Source organism: Amblyomma americanum, chromosome 3 (assembly GCF_052857255.1).
Source record: "Amblyomma americanum isolate KBUSLIRL-KWMA chromosome 3, ASM5285725v1, whole genome shotgun sequence".
Lineage (NCBI taxonomy): Eukaryota > Metazoa > Arthropoda > Arachnida > Ixodida > Ixodidae > Amblyomma > Amblyomma americanum.
In genome coordinates, this window is record NC_135499.1 from 122897428 (window position 1) to 122914374 (window position 16947).

The following is a 16947-nucleotide window of genomic DNA, read 5'->3' on the forward strand; positions in this document are numbered from 1 at the left end:
ATTACTTCTGCCACATCAGCGAGCCTTCTCTGATTTTCACAGAAAGGAAAATGTCGTTTCTGTCCGCGTCGGCGGACGTAATAACGTATCTTATCTGTTTGTATGTTCGCATAGTTTTATTCATTGCCTTTTTTTTCCTGCTTAATGACCACTTGCTTTATTGTATTTTTTTTCGCGCTTCCCATTTCTTTCACCACCGTGATGACTGATCAATAATTGTAGTGAGCGCTCGGCTGCTGGCCGAAAGATAGGGTTTGGATCCCGCCAAAAGGGGCCGCATATAGATGGAGGCCAATTGCTATAAAGGCACGCGTGTACTGTGCGATGTCTGCACATTAAAGAACGTACCCGAGAGGTTCGAAATTGTCCAGAGTGGATCCGGCGTCCTTCGTAACACGAGTCACTTATGAAAATAGCGATTCTTGAGCTCCATAACATCGATCCAAACGTTTGACTTTGTCTTCTACAACACCTCCGATCGTTCCTTTTACTCTTCGCCCACACCCTTTCATTCTTGCTTTATCGTCGTTTCATGCTATAGCCGAGTGGTTTCACCTCCACTTCAGTTAGCCAATCTTCTTTCACCTCCTCCTCGAGCTTAACTGCTCATCGCTTGTACTTGTTCAACTATGCCCACGTTCGCTGGCCGCCTACTTCCTCTGCAGTGCACTTTCACTGCCCCAGAAGTTTTTTGCTCTATGTGCCTTTTGTTGGCAAAGTTAGCGTTTTGTAGACGTTTTGCATATGTTGATGTCCCCGAGGGACATGCTTACCCGCTTTTATGAGCCCAACGAGCTTAAATATCCACCCTTACCGAACGCCAACGCTCAAACTCACTGAATGCAACAACGCAGACACGCAGGCACGCAGACGGCCGGCAATTCCCCTACAATATTCGACGGCAGCGCCCCGCGCGGCCAACTGCTTTTTTGTTTCAGCGCCTCCCATCGAAACCCCTTTCGCTCTTCACACTACAACTCCTTCTAGAACACTCTACCTCTGCCTGTGGCTGTATCGCCAGCTGCTGGTGGGGAACGCGACAGCAGACGCAGCGATCGGACGCGTGACACATCGGCTCCGTCGATTTTCGACTAGAACCGCGGCAATCTGATGTAACACCTATCAAACCTGTGCGACTGCATCTGTGAAGTCAGCAGGATCCTGGAGACACCGATCTGACCCAGGTACGCCCAATTTTCGGCCATTTCGAGCAACCCTCCGCATCACCACGTAGCGGTCGAGCTAAGCCTAACGGCTTCGGCTCCCCCGCCGCTGGCTGCGGAGACGCCCGCCGGTCAACCGCTCAACATGGCTCTGCCTGAACAACGCGGATACGACCCCACGACTCTGTCGTGGTCGTCGGTCCCTGCAAGCCAACCAGAGGATGGCTGCCCTTTTTCAAGTCGTTGAAAGCCGGCGACGCCGCCGGCAAAACGCACGAGGAGCTGCAACGCCCAAGACTCCTCTCGACAAATCAGCAACGGGAGACGCTCGCGCTCCGTCTTCTAAATGTCCACAAAAGTCATTTTCACCAGTCTCCAAGTGGACGCCGAAGCCGACGGTCAGGATGAACCCTGACGATTACGTGATCTTGCTGCGGCCACGCAGTACGGTCGCCCTCAAGACAGCATTCCAGCAAGGTGAGCTCGGCGCTGCCATTTCGGAACTCATCGGCAGACAGCATATGAATGCGATTACAATTTCTCCCAATTGGGAGCAAAACATTATCGTCTGCGGCACGCAGAACCCCGAGGTAGCTCAAAAGCTTCTGACGGACATCCAAATTACAACCAGCAAAGGATCGCTTCCGCTTCACGGACACCTCAAGCTCACCGGTGATGTGTGTCGTGGTGTGATTTCTGTGCATAACCTTGAAACCTGCGAATCCTTGAAACATAGTGTGCAGTGGCGCGGTGGTGATTTAGTCCATGTGCGCAAGCTGGGAAAATCGAATGTAGCTGTGTTGACTTTCGAGGGACGCCGCGTTCCGCGTTACGTCCATTATAATGCAGAACTGACTCCCGCCAAGGAGTATAAAAAAACGGTGCCAGCGTGCTACCGTTGCGGCACACTGGGGCACCGGATGGACAACTGTCCCACCCCGGTCAAGGAAAGATGCGGCCTTTGTGGTCAAAATGTCGGGGTTGGTACTGAGGGGATGGCCCCCCACGTCTGCAATCCTATGTGCTTAATCTGCGGGGGCCCGCACCTCACCAGCTCCCGCGAATGCACCGCCAAATTCATCAAGCTGCCGCATCCAGGGCCCAGGACGCCATCCAAGGGAGCCAATTCCGGCGCTACACGGGGAGGGCGGCAGCAAAACAACCAGAAGACGCCACGACGTGGCGTGATGCCTCCCCCAGGCAAAACAACCAGAAGACGCCACGACGTGGCGTGATGCCTCCCCCAGGCAAGACAGCAACGGTAACACCACCACCCGGAGCAGCGGAGTTCCCAGCTCTCAGCGCTTCACCTGGCGGCGCCGCCTGCAACCAACCCAAGGTATGCAGCTGGGCGAGGGTCGCCTCCTCTTCTTCCCCTCCTCCCTCCTCCCCCACCAGCACCGCCGAGACGCAAGAACTCAAGCTCGAGCTCGCCCTCTTGCGAGCTCAAAACGAAAAACTAGCCAGCGAGCTGAACTCGCTCAAAGCCAAATTCCCTACTCCGCCCGCGTCGAGCGAAGAGGAAGAAAATATCACAGACAGGGAGATTCCTACTAATGTGGAGAGTCGCGCCGCGGCCCTGGAGAGCCGGGTGACCGCAATTGAAACACAATTGGCTGACCTCCCCCAAATTATCCACGATACCATTGCGCGTCAGGTGGAGAGTGTCATCGCACAGGTGACCCAAGCCGTAACTCACATTATCCAAAAATGGATAAAAGACAATCCGCGCGTCCTTAAACGCGTAGGGCCCATCAGGGACGATAACCGCCCTTCCAAATTCAACAGAGTTATTCCCGATGAATTTGACTTCTCGGAAGACTCCTCCACGTCTGCGCCGGGCACTAGCGGACTGGGGAGTCTTAACAACGTAACCCCATCCTCTGCCTCCGACCATGGCCCCCAACCCTAAGTCGCGAGCAAGAGCAACTCAGCCGCTTACAATAACGCAGTGGAACTGCCGAGGTCTCAAGAACCGCACGAAGCGGACTCATCTCCGCATCTATCTTGAGACCTTTGAGTTTCTCGTCGCCGTGGTTGCCCTTCAGGAACCCGGCGCCGGTGCCAAACTCACAAACTACACTACATTTCAACACAACCCGCAGACATGTATACTTGTTCACAAGCAGTATACTGCGCAGGAAGTCACGCTCCCCACAACACCGCCTTTCCCATACACGATGATGTTAGTGCTGCCCCTAAAGCGGTCTGACCCACCTGTACACATTCTAAACATTTACTGCCCACCTAAACTTAAGAACGTCACGTTCAATGAAATTTTCACCCAAGCAATGCAGGTGGCGGGAAGGGATCCCCTTCTGATCGTCGGCGACTTCAACGCCCCGAGCAGGCTATGGGGGTACCCCCGGGAGGACAGACGTGGGCGGAAGCTTGCGGAACTTCTTTCCACACTTGGACTCACTTTACACACTGATCCCGCCAACCCAACACGAGTCGGAAATTCGATTCAACGAGATACTTGCCCGGACCTCACATTTACACGCAACATACGCCATGCCGACTGGCTGAATACAGAGGACACTCTGGGTAGTGATCACTGTATAATCAACACCACCATTTACATGCGTCCCCTGAAACGCCCACTAACACAAGCTCGTGTACCGGACTGGACGACTTTCCGCACATCTCTACCTATCGTAGATCCCCTCCAGTCGGGATACGACGCATGGTCCAAATTGCTCTCGTCTACACTCACGCAACACGAGAAGCAGATACAGCTCACAGAAACAGAAACGGACGTGGACAACCACTTGCTCCACCTTTGGGAGGCCCGCCGCAGCCTCACCAAACGATGGAAGAAACAGAAACATAACAGACGCCTAAAGAAACGCATCCTCGAACTCACACAACAAGCAGCGGAATATGCTACTCAGCTAGCCGACACTAACTGGGTGGACCGGTGCAACGCGGCTGCGCGCCAGATGTCTGGCCGCAACACATGGTGCCTATTCCGCGCTCTCATCGATCCAATACAAACACCCACGGAAACCCAACGCCACTTACATAGGGCATTGCACAACTTTACAGGAACGAGAACACAGCTAGCGCACACGCTCAGGGATCGATACCTTTGCACCACTAAGAACCCCCGGCAGGCGGCGTACTCGTATGCAGGCGAAGAGAACACGGAGCTGGACAAGCCGTTCCAGCTCCACGACCTCCGGGCGGCCTTAAGCAAGATGAAGCGGGGCACTGCACCTGGGCGCGACAAGGTTACGGTCAAGCTTTTGGCCAACCTTCCCGACGCAGCCTACGCCGCGCTCCTCAAATACATCAATAGCATTTGGGACGGAGAGACTCCTCTCCCTCTCGATTGGAAATCGGCTCTCGTGACCTTCATTCCGAAGGCCGGCAAACCTATCGATGTGGAGAACCTTCGCCCCATCTCTCTGACGTCTTGTGTCGGCAAGCTGATGGAGACGATGGTGAGCGACAGACTCTCTGATTATCTCGAAACACAGCACATTTTCGCGGACACCATGTTCGGTTTTCGTCTTCACAAGTCAGCACAGGATATACTTATGCAGCTCCACCACATTTTAGATCCTGTCGAATGTCCCCACAACGACAAGGTGGTCCTGGCCTTGGATCTTAAAGGTGCATTCGACAACGTCAATCATGCAGTAATCCTGGACCACCTCAGTAACACCAACTGTGGCCACAAAACATTCCATTACATAAGTCAATTTCTTACAGACCGTCAAGCCTATATACGCATACAAGATGCGGAACACGGGCCATACACCATCGGCTCGAGGGGTACACCTCAAGGCGCGGTCCTGTCTCCCGTGCTCTTCAATTTGGCAATGCTTCGCCTTCCCTCCAAATTGTCTTCTCTGCCCGGGATACATCACGCTCTTTATGCGGATGACATTACAATCTGGGCCACGCAAGGCAACCTGGACCACATGGAGTCCTGCCAGCAAGCAGCAGCGACCCTAGTCGACGACTACGCGGCCTACTGCGGACTCCAGTGCGCCCCAGCTAAATCAGAATTTGTGCACTTACGTCCCTCCCCCCGGGACACAACTCCGCTTCGCATCAGTCTCCCCTCGGGACCGATCCGGGAGGCCAAGGAGATCCGCGTCCTTGGCCTCTTCATACACCACCAACGCAGAGTCGACACCACCATAGCCAAACTTCGCACGGTGGGAGACCAGGTGGGCCGAATGGTCCGCCGGGTCTCAAACAAGCGGGGCGGATTACGAAGCAAGGATGCACTGCGGCTTGCCCATGCTTTCGTAACGAGTAGAATACTCTACTCAACTCCCTACTTGCACCTGCGCAAACATGATGATGACCAACTGGAGGTCATCCTGCGGAAAGTCATCAAGCGGGCTCTCGATCTTCCGATCACCACGTCCAACCAGAGGCTTCTGGCCTTGGGCGTGGTGAACACATTTCGGGAGCTTCGAGAGGCCCACTTATGCAACCAATACACGCGTCTTGCACAGACCACGTCCGGTCGCCGCCTCTTGGACCAGCTACACATCAAACACGACTACCACATTGAGGAAAGGGAGAGAGTGCCAGAACCCTGGAGACGCGCCCTCCGGGTCCGACCCGTTCCCCGCAACATGTCCAGTGAAGACCATAGCGGTCGTCGCCAGGCGCGCGCGGAAGCGTTGGCGCGATACTATGGTAACCAAGAACATGTGTATTACGTAGACGTTGCCGGCCCACACCACGGGGGGTGGTAAACGGCCGCAGTCGTACACAACACAAACACAGTTAACGGGCTCACTTTCAAAGCCTACAGCGCAACACACGCGGAGGAGATTGCCATTGCTCTGGCTCTCACGAATCCCAAGTCAAAACACATCATCACCGACTCGCGAGGGGCCTGTCGGAACTACGAGTTGGGCTGGGCTCCCCCGCTTGCCTGGCGCATACCTGAATATAGCTGTCGATCTGAAGATCCAACTCCACGCAACCTGATTTGGGCCCCCGGTCACCAGGGCCTCCAGGGAAACGAACAGGCCGATCAGGCCGCCCGCGCACTCTCTCCCCGGGCTATCTCCCTGTCCTTGGAAGGGTACTCCCAATCAGACAATCTGGCCATTACATTCAAACAAATCACCGATTACTACAAGGAGGAGCACCGGCGCTACCCGGCCCCTTGTAAGGGTCTGGATCGCGCTGACGAGCGCCTCCTCATCAAAATTCTCACTAACACTGTACTGTGCCCGGCGGTGCTTAAACACTTCAATACATCCTTTGATGGCACGTGCCAGTTCTGTGGGGAGGTGTCTGACACCTTCCACATGGTTTGGGCGTGTCAATCTAACCCATCTATCCCCCCCAACCCCAACCCCACCAGAGAGGACTGGGAGGCCGCCCTGCTCGGCTATCAAGACCTGAAGAGCCAAAAGGCCTTGGTTCAACGGACGCGGGCGGCGTTGCTTGCCAATGGGGCCCCGGAATAGGGGCTCCACCTAGTACTGTGAGGGGAAAGGGCCAATAGGGTCCTACCCCAATCACCTTTCTGTAAAAATTTAATTGCTTATAAATGTTTTTCACCACCACCAGCTGCTGGTGGTGGTGGTAATGTTTTTTTTTAATTAAAATTATAGTAAAAAGGGAGGAAAAGATTTTTGCTTGCCCCGGCATCTGCCATCGATACTGAAGCACCTCATCTGGGGCAGCGGAAATAAAGGATATCAGGCAGAATGGAGAAATGAAATGAAAGAGGTGAGGGGACAGGAAGAGAGGATAGGAGGAGAAGTAATATGTACAAACTATTTACACAATAATTGGAGCCACAATTTGGTTTAAACCCCAGTGTTTTTATTTTTAGCACGGTGTTGATTTAAACATAAGCACCTGCCGCTGTGGCTCAGCGGCTCTTCACTAACCGAACTGAACGTCCTACATGTCATTTGTCTACTGAATCCAAGATCGCATGGGCGAATCCCGGCGGATACAGCCGTATTCCTCTGACTACAGCCTACCTCGTAACCAACCCGTTGCTTCTGAACATAAAACGCCTCGATCAGGTGAACTTAGCGCGCCGTCCACAAGAAGAGAATTTGTACAACCACACAAACACAGTCAGAGCGTCCCCTAAGGAGAAGTTGGTGATTAGAAAAAAATTTATTCACATACGTTTTATTCGCGTCTCCGCCATCTCCCTCCAAATCCTCCAAAGCATCCACCAGACCCCCGCAAGGGAGCTCGAGCAGTTATGGGTTCCGGACCACTTAAGGAACCCGGGGAACGAAGCAGTCCACGATTACGCCCGAGGTTTCGTAGGCCGGGCAGTGGGCTCCTCTGAGCCGAGTTTCTCGCAGGATGGCCTGAAGTCGTTTCACGACATAACACACCACTTTCGCCTCGAAAGACACACCTTCCCTCAATCCCATAAATCGGTCACGCATGGAACCAAGAGACCACCTGGCGCTCCTTGGAAACCCATTCGCACCCCACCACCCGGCGGTACTTTCGTTCATGTACCCCGGGCAATGCTCCCCCTGTGTAACAAATGCGGCCACAGAGCCAAACTAGACCACATCCTTTGTAACTCTCCGGAGGATCTGCCTTCCCCCCGAACCTAATACAGCTCCTAACTTCCAGCAGTGGGAGGCCATGCTGCGCATCTCTGACCTGGAGACAAACTCCGGGCAATGAAACGAGCCAACGAGGTCGCCATCAGCCACGGGCTGAAGGCCATCTAGTGCGACAAAGACCTCACCTTACCACTTTCAGCTGGCGAATGCGATGGTTACTGAATACATTGATATTCGCAAGTAGAAAGGGCGCTAAGCACGTAAGGCGAGCTAATGAAGTACTATAAGCATCTTTCAGTAACTAAAACGGAATAACATAATCATTGACAGAATGAACCCGAGGATCACTTGAAGATAGCGCTGAATGAAGTCGAGCGGCGATACTTTCCAACAGCAAGCTCTTGTATTCAGCGCATGGAGTTGCACAGAACCAGCTGCAATTTCTAGCCCCTTTACTGATAAGTTTCCAAAGGAAGACTACTGCACATCCACAATGACGCTGCGCTTCGGGCACTGAACAATACTGTTTGTTTAGATAGACAATTCTTATTACCAGAGATTTGAAAATCAATCTCCTTAATTTTAAACTTGTTCTGTTTAATGCTGTTGCGCCGATTCATCCCGAGCCGTGCGCTCGCTAATTGTTTTTTGGGGGAAAGGAAATGGCGCAGCATCTGCCACATATCGGCGGACACCCTGACGTACCGCGCCGCAAGGGAAGGGACAAAGGAGGGACTAAAGAAGGAAGAAAGAGGTGCCGAAGTGGAGGGCCCCGGAACAACCTCGACCACCTGGGGACCCCCAACGCGCGCCGACATCGCACAGCAAAACGGCGGCCCCGCGCCCCGCCCCTACCGAAAAACTGCCACCGCGGCCGGGCCCGAACCCCGGAACTCCGGATCAGCAGCCGAGCACTCCAACCACCGTGACACCGCGGCGGGATGTGCGCTCGCTACAAAATATAATTTCACTTTTATGGATGGCGATATATCATATTAAATCTTTCTCTACCTCATGAAAAACGATCGTATTTTGGGGACTTTTCCTTATCCCTGTCCAGAAACTATGTGGTCCACACTGAAAGAAACAAATAAAAATTAAGCAAATGAAAGGCACATTTATTAATGTGAGGCTCGCTAAAGCGTTGTATGCATGATTATCAAATATTATTTGTGAAACACAAGAAACACCGAGATATGTAAGACGGTTACTGGGCCCGGATTACGGAACTCGCTCCGACCTCTCTACAATTGAGAGCGCTCTAAAATGCCCGCTCCTATAGATGCCTTGCACGTGTCGTCACTTCCGGCCACATCAACAGCTAGCGGCCATGCTGCCGAACCATTCGCTTCGTCCGCGCGCGTGCGTCCGCTCCGTAGACCCGTGACACCGGACCGCTCCCGAGACGCTTTGAATTGTTCTTACATATTTGGACGCGATGCCTCCTCCTCAGAGGAATGAGCCGTTCAGTGCGAGTTATTTCTCTGAACTTGTTGGATCTGCGCGCGTACGCTATGAAGGAAAAGTGCAAATGTGCGACGGTAGGGACCCGTACACGCTGAGACTGGGTGTTGATACAACGATGGACGCTGATGTGTTACCTGCAGTGACTCACGGGAATATCGCGAACTATTTAGTGTACTCCTCTAGTTTTGTTACATTAGAAGAAATGAAAGCATGTAAATCATTAGAGGCGCATAACTATTTCACCAGCGGGTAGGTGAGAAGCCTATCTGCGGTGCGCCTACAAGACGAGAAGGTGCTTCTGCTCGCAGAGGTAAGCTCAAGGAACCTTTCTGGCATGTTTCACAGTGAGCATACGCAAAAAAATGACCATTGGAATTTATGCAAATGAAAAATAAACCGTGCTTCTGCCTGTGGCGGCAGCGCTTAGTGACAGGAAAATTTCAGACGTCTGCGTAGGGAAATTTGCGGAGCATGGCGATTAGTAGAAGTTTCACTGGAAAAAATGCAGTGATGAAGAAGATAAACTATGCCTCTCCGCTTACAATGCTGGAGCACTGAAAATTTGTTCTGTCCGAGACCACTTTGTCTGGTGTGCATATGCCCATTTTGTGCAAACAAAAAATGTGCACTGTTATGTACAACTTCACAACATTTTCGCAGGTCAACCATTCCCAACGGCTCAGCGACCACCCACTTAAAGCCTGGATCTTATGCAAGACAAATGGCACTGTGCTTGTTGCCCATTGCGCCTGCATGGCAGGTACAGGCGAGACATGCTCGCATGTTGGAGCTTGTCTCTTTGCTGCGGAAACTGCAGTGCGTATCAGGAACTCAGTTTCATGCACCCAGAAAGAAATCATCTGGCTGCCAGCCTATGTTGAAAAGGTGCAGTTTAAACGGCTGAGAGATATCAGCTTCACTTCGTCGAGAGGGCGTAAAGAGCAGACTGATGGCACACGTGCTGAATGTCAGCAGAAGAGGAGGAGGTTGGAAATCCCAGGACCTTCTCCAGAAGAGTTGAACGCACTTTATGATGACATCGGAACAGATGGTGCAGTGCCAGCGCTTTTTTCTGTGCTTGATGATTGATGTGATGTGTTCCAGGAACCAGTTAAAAAGCCAGCAGCACGCCTAAGAAATCTGTTCACTGATGATGCGTTAGGCGACAGCTACGACGTGCTCGTGAACAAAGCAAGAGAGCTCATGTCTTCTTTAACCATTTCAGAGGGCAATGTAAAGGAAGTAGAGTCATTAACGAAGCAGCAGAGTGACTCTCCACATTGGTTCCTTTACAGAGCGGGAAGAATAACTGCTTCTTTAATGAAGAAAGCATGCCACACTAAAGTAGCAAATCCTAGTGTGTCCCTAATCAAAGAGATTTGCTATCCAGAAGCCCAAACTATGAAAGTGCCAGCTATCATGTGGGGTAGGAATCATGAGAAGGATGCCTTAGCAGCTTATGCAAATAGTGAAGGCACAAAACATGACAATTTCAAATTGTCAAAGTCAGGCCTGCACATCAGCACTAGGTACCCTTTTGCTGGGGCTACACCAGATGCTCGGGTCTCGTGTACCTGCTGCGGAAAAGGTGTGGCAGAGTTTAAATGCCCATACGTGCTTAGGAATGCAACTGCATTCATTGATGAAAACACGTGCCTGACTGAAGTTAATGGGATCATGCAGCTTCAGAAAAGCCATGCATATTATTATAAAGTGCAGAGACAGATGGCTGTGTGCCAAGTGAAGTATTGTGACTGTAGTTTGGGCACGGAGTTTTCACATAGAACGCATCAAGTGGGATGAAGATTTCTGTGAAAACATCTTCTCAGTTTCAGAAAGGTTCTTTGTGAATGCAGTGCTCCCTGAACTGTATGCCAAGTATTTCACCAGGCAGAAGGACAGCGTTGGCACAACTGCATTGTGTAAACAGGCGTATTGTTATTGTAATGGACCAGAGACTGGCAAAATGGTTGCTTGTGACAGTGAAGCCTGCGTGTACAAATGGTTCCATTTTTCTTGCGTCAGACTGACCTGAGCACCTAAAACTAAGCAGTGGTACTGCCCACAGTGCAGAGGAGGTGAAGAGAAACAGCGTGCTTAATTTTGGTTTTATTGCATAGGGTAGTGGTGGTAGCAGATGCTTCAGTGTGCTTCAAACTGCGTCCAACTTCTATGCATCTCTACAGCGGATGTTTAGTTCTCCTTTCCTCTGTAATACATATGTGTACTGTTATCATAAAAGCTCAGTGCATTATAACCTGTGCCCAGTTGCACTTCCCATGTGTTGCTTTGTTTGGGAAATACTGTCTGTCTGGGTTTATGGAGCTGTTGATAGCAGATCAGTGCAAGCCTAACCATACCAGTACCGTACAACAGTTGCTGTCTATAAGTGTTTTGAAACTGCAGCCAAAACAAGCAAATATGTAGCTTCGTAGCCTTTCACTTCCTTGCATCAAAGAGCTACCCACTGATTCCGCAACTCCTTGTACGGTACGAAAAGGGCAGGTATGATACATTAACACATGATGTTTGCTTTGAACTTTGAGCATTGTTCTTGACAGTATAACTTGTCATATCCTAAGCATCCTTTAACATGCACCGAACAGCAAACAGGGTTTTTAGTGCATTAGCCCACTCAACATTCTTGACAGTACAACTCGTCATACCCGAGGTTTTCTTTAACGTGCACTGAACAGCACATGGGCATTTTTTGTGTGTTATTCATGCCAACCATTGGCATCCAACTGTTCAGTTGACCCAAAGTCTGCGTAATAAAAAGCTTTGAAGTCTTGCACGAGCTTGGCTACCACTCTCAGCAGAACCTATTGAACTCATTGAAGTTTTCACATATGAACTGTACACACATGACAATGTTTGACGATTGAATGGTTTATTACAAATACACAAATGCAAATACGGAAAGAAAGGAATGTTTGAGGATGAAGTAGTTTATTACAAATACAAAAATGTAAATACAGAAGGAAAGGGTACTTGTTGGTCATGGCAACTGCTAAAATTAATTCTAAACACCTGATCTGCAGCTGACAAAAATATAAGGGCAGGGAAGAACCACATATACCACCAGAAATCAGTATACACATGCATTCCTCGTACAAACTGCAAACCATACCAAACCAGAGCATTATAGTGTGCTGTACTTGCTTACGCCCATACCTCTAAAAGTAGGCACAGTGATAACAAAAGTTTGTAGGATGCCAAATTCCAGAAAAATTTAGTTTTGTGTATTGAGGCAAAAAGCATGAGGAAATATGTATGCTCCATACCATGAGAAAATATCATTTGATTGGCTAGTGAGAGAAGGCACAAATAATTTTCTGCTAATCTGCATCCCACAAACTTCTCTGTCCATGACCACATTCTTGCACTCGTGCATAAATCCCCAGTTATGGTGGGCACCCATCAACAGATTCGGGCACATTCTCTTTGCTCGGTTCCTTCAATGCTGCGACAATCGAAGGGCATAAATTGGACAGTGCGCAGCACACAGTCACAATTTTGTCGAGTGGAGTGATGCTGTCACCTTGTCGACATGTCACATAGTCAATCGGAAGGACAGACTTCAGCAGCAGAAACTTGTTCCTTATGAGTCCAATTACTCTTTCCACGTGAATACGTACATTAGCAAGCTTCCTTGTGCTTTCCACTTCTGCAGCCGACAGCTGTTTCTTGCCTTTTGTGTATGCTGGCAGATGTAGCCGGGCACGGTAGAAACCAACACTGTCTGCGACGTTAAACCCTCGATCTGCTAGAACAACATCTCCAGGAAGCAAGTTGTCTAGGAGCCCGCAGTGTTCCGCGATATGTTTGTCACTTACTCGGCCTCCCCAGCCCTCCGAGATGAACGTGACAATACCCTGTGGGGCAATCCCTATCAAGTACTTTGCAGTGTTGCTGCTCTTGTAAGTCGACCACGTTTCACTCCTCGGCAAGTATGAGGACGGTCTCTCAATCTTGATTTTAAAACAGTCTATGATGACGGCCACATCACTGCCGAATGAATCATAGAATGCTTGCGGCATGGTGCGCTGCAGCGCACTTCGTTCGGGCCACATACCTTGAGACTTCAAGCGGCAGTGAGCTACATGAAGCCATTTGTCAAAAATGCGTGAGACAGTAGATTCAGACACATTGAATCTGAAGGCCAGGTCAGCATTCTGAAGATTTAGTTTGATCCTCATCAGGAAGAACACAAATTCTTGAAACTTTGCCAGGCTGTTGTTCACACTGTGTGAAACAAATGGCTCTAGCATTTTGAAAATTGCAAGAAGCGTTGTGAAGCATGCAATCCCTGTGTAGAATACTACCTTGGGCTCTGAACTTCTCAATGATTCTTCGGTCATCTCAAGCTGCACCTTTTCGGAACGTGTAGTGTACACGCAGTCGTTGAGTCTGATGCATTCTTGTTCTAATGCCCCAATGTCGCTCATGCCCATGTCTGTCTGCACATAAACACCTGGAAGAGAACGTTCGTCGTTTAGCGGTCGTGTGAAAGAAAGAGCCAGACTGCAGAACGACCGCGTAATTATTTCTTAAGTTAAGGCTATGACTGCATGGTGCAAGGCCGACTCACCTGTTTCTTCTCCGGCGGCGTCGACCTCCTCGGCCTGATGCGGCGATGGGGGAACATCGGGCACGGGTGCGGCGACGCCGCACGGCTCTTCCGACCCGGTCATCTCGGTCTCGGCACATCGTTTTCGCTGCCGTCGTTGCTGGCTGCGATCGTGGCGATCCGAGCCGACTGGCCTAGTGCTGTAACCGAGATGCAATGACGGGGCCCAGTCTGGGTTCGTGTTGTCAAACAAATCGGCTGGCGCCCCTGCAAATCAAAATCAGGCTTCAGTCCTTGCTTCCCACGTTTTCACTAACATTTACTTCACGGCACAAGCCTCTTACCTGTGGTAAAGTGCGCTCCGCACACACGGAAGTTGGGGTTGTCCGGGTCCAAGTCGGCTCGCTTAATTCGTGACAGCGACAGTGTGCGCCGATTTGTACTAAGCGTCTTTGAACGCTCGCACTTGTCTGCTATGATCCTCGGAATTCGGTAGAAATTTGTGTTCGTCGGCTTCTTCTTTCTCCTTGAGCTGTCGCTACGGTTTGAGCAGCCAACTATAGCGCACAAAACCATACTGAAGCTGTGGAGAGACGCAGACAAAAACGACGCGAGCTGACAAATGCTTCCACACCGGCGGTAAGCCAAGCTACGAGCGGAAAGGCGGCGGTGGTTCGACAGCATGGCCGACTGGCATACGATGGACACCGGATGTGACGTCGGTGCAAGGCATCTATTGGTCGCCGGCGCCATTTTGAAAAGTTGCGTCACGGGAAGCTGCAATGGCGTCACGGACAAGAAAAAACGCATGACGTTGAACACCTAATTATGCCCGCGGTTTTAGACTGTTTTTTGCGACCGCGAAGAGTCGATCTACAGAGTTTTAGAGGGAAAATGGCGGCGGCGGCGTCTGCTGTTTATTGGTGGCGGAGGCGGCAACGTCGGCGCCAGCAACGACGAAGGACGGTGTACGAGGACGCGTATGACTTGCCGGACGAGCTGTTCCGACGGTTATTTCGACTCGATAAGGAGAAAGTGGAGTGGTTGTGCGGCGAACTTGGAGACGAACTGCGACGCGTACGGACGAGCGTTTTGTCGGTGCGGCGGCAGGTGCTGTGCGCTCTCCGTTTTTTTTTTTGCCTCCGGGGGCTTTCAAGTGTGCGTCGGCAACGAGCAGACCGTCGGCCTCGCACAACCGACGGTGAGCAAGTGCGTGCGGCGTGTGGCTGAGGCCAACTGCAAAGTCGGCGCACAGAAGGGATGGGTGCGTTTCCCGGCGCACCCCGAGGAAAAAGCGGCAGCGAAGGCGACCTTCCTTTCCCACGGCACCATCCCCGGAGTCGTCGGCTGCGTCGACGGCACGCTGATTCATAAAAGCGCCGCGGGGAGACCCAGCGAACCGGGCAGCATTCTGGAGCCGCAAAGGATACTACGCGATGAACACCATGATCGTGAGTAGACTGGCTTTCTGACCGCATGGGTTCGAAAGCCGCGACCTCGACAGTGGAAGTTCACGTCCAAGATTGTCTGCCTGTGTTTCTCGCAGATCTGCGACGCAGACATGAAGATCCTTGCGGTCGACCCTCGCTGCCCGGGGTCTTGTCACGATGCCTTTTCTTGGCGCTACTCACGGCTGCGTCGGAAGGTGGAGCATGGGCTGCTGGAGGATGGAGAGTTTCTTCTGGGTAAGCAGCACTTCGACAGCACGTATTAAGCTACAGCAGTGGCTCATACCTAAAAGAGGCGGGTTATAACATGGATGGCATGCAACAATATGATGTATCGTATTTATTTTTGTGTGTTTACTGTTACTGCTGGTGCAGAGGCACAAGAAACATTGTTATAAAGTGAATCATATTTCAAGCGTAAAACACCAAGGCAGAAGAGGTGTGCACATCGTTATTGTCGTGTAAGATATCACAGTACATCATTAACCTAGAAGGCTGTGCTTACAGAGGTACCCCTTAGTCATGAATATTCTGCATGCCTATGAATTCTGGTTCAGCATACTGGCTTTGAGCTGCTTGATATGAACCGTTTATTACATAGGCAACAACACACTTCACTGCAAATTTTGGTCGTGCAGGAGACAGTGGATATCCACTGGAGCCGTGGCTGCTCACACCAGTGTCAGGGCATCCTGGTGCAAACACTGCAGAAGGGCAGTACAACGCAGCACACGCCTCAATGCGATGTGTTGTGGAACGCTGCATTGGTGTTCTCAAAAGCCGCTTCCGGTGCCTTCAAAGGTACCGGACACTCCACTACGAGCCGGAGCGGGCGGTGGTCATCATTGCAGCGTGTGCTGCATTGCACAACATCTATCTTGAAGAAGCTCTGGCTGCAGACGAAGACGACACTACTGATGACCCTGATAACAATGGACCACCTCTGCCTGCCGGGTACTTGGCGGGGACAGGATCCCGCATGACCTACCTGCGTGGTAGAGCCATGCGAGACCGTATAATTGGCCTCTTTGGCACAACCCGTCCGCAGAGGCAAGCACACCTGCAGATGGTGAGGCGACAGCAGCAGCGGCAGCAGCAGCGGCAACAGCAGCACCACCGGCAGTAAGCCCTACACCATCTGGCAGCTGTGGCTGCAATGACTCGCCGTGCTGGCGTGGCGAGTTGTCGTAGCCACTCTTGCTACGGGCAGTGCCATTGCCCTCTGTTAGTGCGTGAGCCCCTGTGTGATATGATGCCCTTGGCCACTGGTAGCCACAGTCCAGCATTTGTAAATTACTTTTTCTTACGTGTGCTTGAAAGCCTCCAGTGTCAAGATATGAAGTGCACACACCAACTGCTGCTCCACCGGCAGTGGTCACCAGTACGCCTTTCAGTGCATCAGCAAGCTTGCCGCACAGCTACTGCACTTTCTCCTTCTCAAGTCGAAATACACGCCGAAACAGCTCGTCCAACAAGTGAAATGCATCCTTGTACACCGTCTTTCGCCGTTGCTTACGTCGACCTGCCCACTTAGGCAAACAGTTGCTTGGTGTAACTATGTGTTTGATGAATGTGCACGAGGGAAAAGTCTGGTGTGGAGACTGCTAGGAACCAGTAAAGCGTTTGTTTTTGCACCACGTTTATTCATTGGTCACAATAATTTTTTTCGCCACAGCTGTTCATACTAGTTTCCCAACTGTAACACACAGCAGGGAAACAAAAGCATGCAGCATCAACAGTGATTTGCATATGCCTTGTCGAGTGCTGCGCAG

The 16947-nt window shown here is 51.2% G+C and overlaps 1 protein-coding gene across 1 annotated transcript; it reads right to left on the reverse strand.

Annotated features, from left to right (window-relative positions):
- Nucleotides 1-12030: 12030 nt before the first annotated feature.
- LOC144124081 (uncharacterized) lies at nt 12031-14351 on the reverse strand. The gene is made up of 3 exons (XM_077656747.1): nt 14072-14351; nt 13749-13994; nt 12031-13631 (listed from the first exon to the last, which is right to left on the reverse strand). The coding sequence occupies exons 1-3, from the start codon at nt 14301-14303 to the stop codon at nt 12562-12564; spliced, it is 1548 nt and encodes a 515-aa protein (XP_077512873.1). The 5' UTR covers nt 14304-14351; the 3' UTR covers nt 12031-12561.
- Between the last annotated feature and the right edge of the window lie 2596 nt (nt 14352-16947).

Coding starts and splice junctions, on each gene's coding strand:
- LOC144124081 (XM_077656747.1), bottom strand. CDS start 14,303: ATGGTTTTGTGCGCTATAGTTGGCTGCTCAAACCGTAGCGACAGCTCA. Junction 13,995..14,071: donor CGGAGCGCACTTTACCACAG/GTAAGAGGCTTG, acceptor TTTGATTTGCAG/GGGCGCCAGCCGATTTGTTT. Junction 13,632..13,748: donor CGCCGCCGGAGAAGAAACAG/GTGAGTCGGCCT, acceptor GTTCTCTTCCAG/GTGTTTATGTGCAGACAGAC.